General features: G+C 37.6%; 1 protein-coding gene across 1 annotated transcript; it reads right to left on the bottom strand.

Annotated features, from left to right (window-relative positions):
- Positions 1–1,008: 1,008 nt before the first annotated feature.
- LOC134949910 (olfactory receptor 5B21-like) lies at positions 1,009–1,950 on the bottom strand. The gene has a single exon (XM_063938601.1). It carries the CDS (start codon positions 1,948–1,950, stop codon positions 1,009–1,011), a length of 942 nt encoding a protein of 313 aa, XP_063794671.1.
- Positions 1,951–4,106: the final 2,156 nt, after the last annotated feature.

Here is a 4,106-nt window from a genome sequence, read left to right as displayed (position 1 = left end):
CCCCCCTTCAGGTTTCTCCTTCCCTAGCTTTATTACATATTTGCCCTACCGATTTACCCAATAGAGACCGTTATGTTCTCGGCCACATTTTTATTGCCACTAGGGCAGCAATAGCACAAGATTGGAAGAAACCTTCCCCGCCCTCAATCCTTAAAATTGTACTGAAAATCCATTATTCTTTTCAGATGGAGACCATGAGTCTGCCTTATTCCTGCAGAGTTAACCCCTTGTTGATTACTTGGGCTTGTTGGCAGGAGTATTCGACTTCTAGTGTTGGGGCAAATTTGTTATTCGATTCGGAATAATTATACTAATTTTTTTTTTCTCTCCATTATGTTGTTGTGTACTGTATTGTTAAGTATACTATGTAATTGTGTGCTCATGTTTTTGATATTTGGACTTGATTCCTTCCCCTTTACCCCTCCCTATGTTCCCTTTTCTCTTTTCTGTACCCTCTTCCCTTTACGTGTTTAACGGAACAAAATTTCTAATAACAATTATCAAGTAAAAAAAAAAAGAAATATAACAATTCTGTAAAGGTCATCCAAGCAAATAATATATAGGCCCTAAGAATCTCATTAAGAAATACAGTATATATTCAGTGTAAAAAAAGAGTCAATTTGAATGACAAATGTTGAGAATGATGTCGGCAAAAACACCCAACCTACAGCAGGTTCTATTCTCATTAGTCACACTAGAGTAAAAGAACATTATCACAAAACTAACTTTACATACAGTAATTATTAAAATTGACATATAATTCTGTCAAAAACATCCATGAAAACAATAATAATGACATTCAATTAATTTTTGTAAAAAAAAATAGGCCCTTAGTATATAATTAGGATATATAACTTGCAAAAAAATTCTCTAGTAAGAGAGATCATTTCCACAAACGCTAATTATTACATGCTTAATGGGGCTGGTAAATATCCATTCTGTGAAGTTCATCCTTTAAAACAAATACCACTCATTTTTGTTTAAATAAAGAAAAAAATAGGTTGGTATTTATGTGATCACTTGACACCACTTAAGCTTCCTCTTCATGGCTGACTTCACATCTTTATTTTTTAGGCTGTAGATCAGTGGGTTTACTATAGGGACAAGGACAGTATTAAACATGGAAATGAGCTTGTTTGATTCTGTAGATTTAGTAGATTTGGGTGTTAAGTACTGCAAGTATATAGACACATAGAGAAGTATGACAAGTGTGAGGTGGGAAGAACAAGTGTAGAAGACTTTACGTCTGCCAGTGCTAGAACAGATCCTCAGGATGGTGGTGATAATGAAGATATAAGGAATGGAGGTAAGAAGAAGTGGAATTAAGTAAAAAAGAAGAAGTCCTGCTGTAAAGATAATGACCTGCAATATTGTAGTGTCATCACAGGTAATCTCCATGAGAGGTACCATGTCACATAAGAAGTGGTTGATTTCATTAGATGTGTAACAAGAAAAGCCTGATAGAATTAGAACAGGAAGAAGGAGTTGTATGAAACCTGAAATCCAGCACATTAAGGTCAACAGAGCACACACTTTCTGGTTCATGACCACGTGATAACGTAAAGGATTACAGATGGCCACATATCGATCATAACTCATGACTGCCAGTGCCATCTGCTCATCATAAGTCAAAGATGCAAAAAAATATATTTGCACCATGCAAGCAAGGTACGGAACAGACTTATCCCCTGATACAAAACTATCAAGTATCTTGTGAAGAGAGACAGTAGAACAAGATATGTCCACCATGGATAGGTTGGCCAGGAAGAGATACATAGGAGTGTGGAGATGACGGTCTGAGCAGACCAGTAGAACAATGATCATGTTACCACCAAGAATAAAGAGATAAATTATCAGAACCAGAAGGAAAATTGGAGCTTGAAGTTCTGGAACAGTAGAGATTCCTCTTATGATGAAGTATTTGACCATGGTCTGATTTATCATATTCATGTTTCAAGTGTCAATCCGTAATCTAAATAGAAAGTTAGTAGAGCCAATATGAAATTACCCCTGGAAAAGCTAACCAAATTTAATACAATAAAGGCATGACACAATCATTGGTGTTTTAAACAGGACTTCAAATTGATAACTGATAGAAAAACTACTACTATATAGTAACTGATGGTAGCAAGGAAGAAGGGCCAGTCAGCTCAGTATTTTAGGCTCTACCATACTGCAACAGCCTATACAGATGACATAAGTGTCCTGCCCCAAGTGCCCAGCTCCTACAGCTCCATTTCATAACTAACTTGTGACCCATTTGGCTACATGGTTTCACTGCCCACCCAGCCAAACAACGAAGGATAACTATATAGGGTACAGCCTAATGATAAATAGCAGACTTGAAATGAAAAAAAAAATTGATATTGATAATAACATATCTAACATTAGAGAACACATACAGAAGGGGCAAGTATTCTGCATTGAGCTTTTTTTTTTGTTTGTTTGCAATTCTGATGTATAAAAGTGTAAATGTGGTGCCACAGTCCGAGCATCGATGAACAAACCACACGTGGGAAATTTGTGGGTGCTTCCACTTTGTGATGAAACATTTCCATTATGCTGAGATTCCTAGTCAAACCTGGTCATTTTTTCAAACATGTTTTTCCAACATGCCTCTAAATATTTGACGGACTTCAACCAGATTATTATCAGGCATTGGGGGAGATGTATGCAAACATGGAGAGAGATAAAGTACAAACTAATTGTCATTTTACAGGCTGTGTTTCAAAAATGACAGGAGCTGATTGGTTGGTACTTTATCATTTTACATCAATTTACATTTTATCTCTCTATAAGCTTTGATACATCTCCCCTTTATGTTATTGATTATACATACTACAATACTACACGGTGTTTCATTAGCTTAATTTAAAGAAAACCTGATGAAACATACATTACGTAGAATCTAATCCCAAACATTAACACATAACATTATATCAATTTGTTGGGTAGTCCAAGCCCCCCCTTCTCTATATTTGTGTATATAATTTGTGTATATATTGTACACTTGTAGGTTGACCATCCTTCTGTAGGGTAGTAGCACCCCTCACACCTGCTCTTAGTTGATTTTAATCAGCACTTATACTCCATGTTAATTGTAGAATTTATCAAAATGATTTTGACTGTTAATATTCTTAGGGGGCCATTTATCATAGATCACATATTCAGTTCGATCTGGGCGGGAACTTACAGCCCAGGATGGCATTGCAATATGTGATCACACCGAGCTGATGTATTAATCAGTACCCACAGGAACAAGGGATCCTAAAAGAGCCAGTCCCTGCAATGTGCTGCGATGGCTGCTGGGGGTGCTGCTAATGTGCAGTGAGCCAGACTGCACAAGTACAGAGGCCACTTCCGGGAACGGTTCCGGGGGAACCCTCTACCGACCAGCTACGTGATGTGTAGCCCTTAGGTTACGATGTGCTACCGCCATTTTCAGATCGTGGTAGCTGCGGAGGCCAATATCCATAAATCTAGCAGCATCGCATCCCCCATAGAAACCTATAAATCAATGCAGCAGCCGGCGGCAATGGAGGGATCTCAGCAGGTATCGGAGATATCTACTGCCTTCCCTCCTTCATACATTCAGGTGATACCTAATATTCACCAAAAATGGGTGTTTTCAGGGAAATATCCACAAATATGCAATGATAAGTCAGCCCCACAGTGCTTAGAATGTGCATCTGCAGTTTGTTTTTCCTGCACGGTACTACAAGTCTCAGCATGGAAGCATCTCTTATTATGTTTAAAATGATGGTATGCAGTCCCAGATTCCCCCCTCCCCTCTCACCATTAAGGAACTAGTAACTACTTACCTGCACTAGAAGACAATGGGCCAGTGATGTGTGAAATATTCTGGCTGTATGTCAGAAGATTCAATAATATATGTTGTTTTACAAACTTGTAATAAAATAAGAAACATGACGATCCTACAGTAAATTGTTTTAATACTTTTAAAACTGCTACAAAACAGCACATGAGCCCAAGCATGGAAAATGACTGCGATTTTATATCCCTGACACAGACATTGTTATTGTTAATTAACCTCTTGGGTGCAATTACCTGAATTTAGTATTGTCATTTTAATTAACATGTGTTCA

This window comes from Pseudophryne corroboree, chromosome 8 (assembly GCF_028390025.1).
Source record: "Pseudophryne corroboree isolate aPseCor3 chromosome 8, aPseCor3.hap2, whole genome shotgun sequence".
NCBI classification, from domain to species: Eukaryota; Metazoa; Chordata; class Amphibia; order Anura; family Myobatrachidae; genus Pseudophryne; species Pseudophryne corroboree.
Note: the sequence above shows the minus strand (reverse complement) of the source record. Positions and strands in the feature narration are given on the sequence as shown.

Bases quoted from the DNA above. Each gene is read 5' to 3' on its own strand.
- LOC134949910 (XM_063938601.1), bottom strand. From the start codon at position 1,950: ATGAATATGATAAATCAGACCATGGTCAAATACTTCATCATAAGAGGA.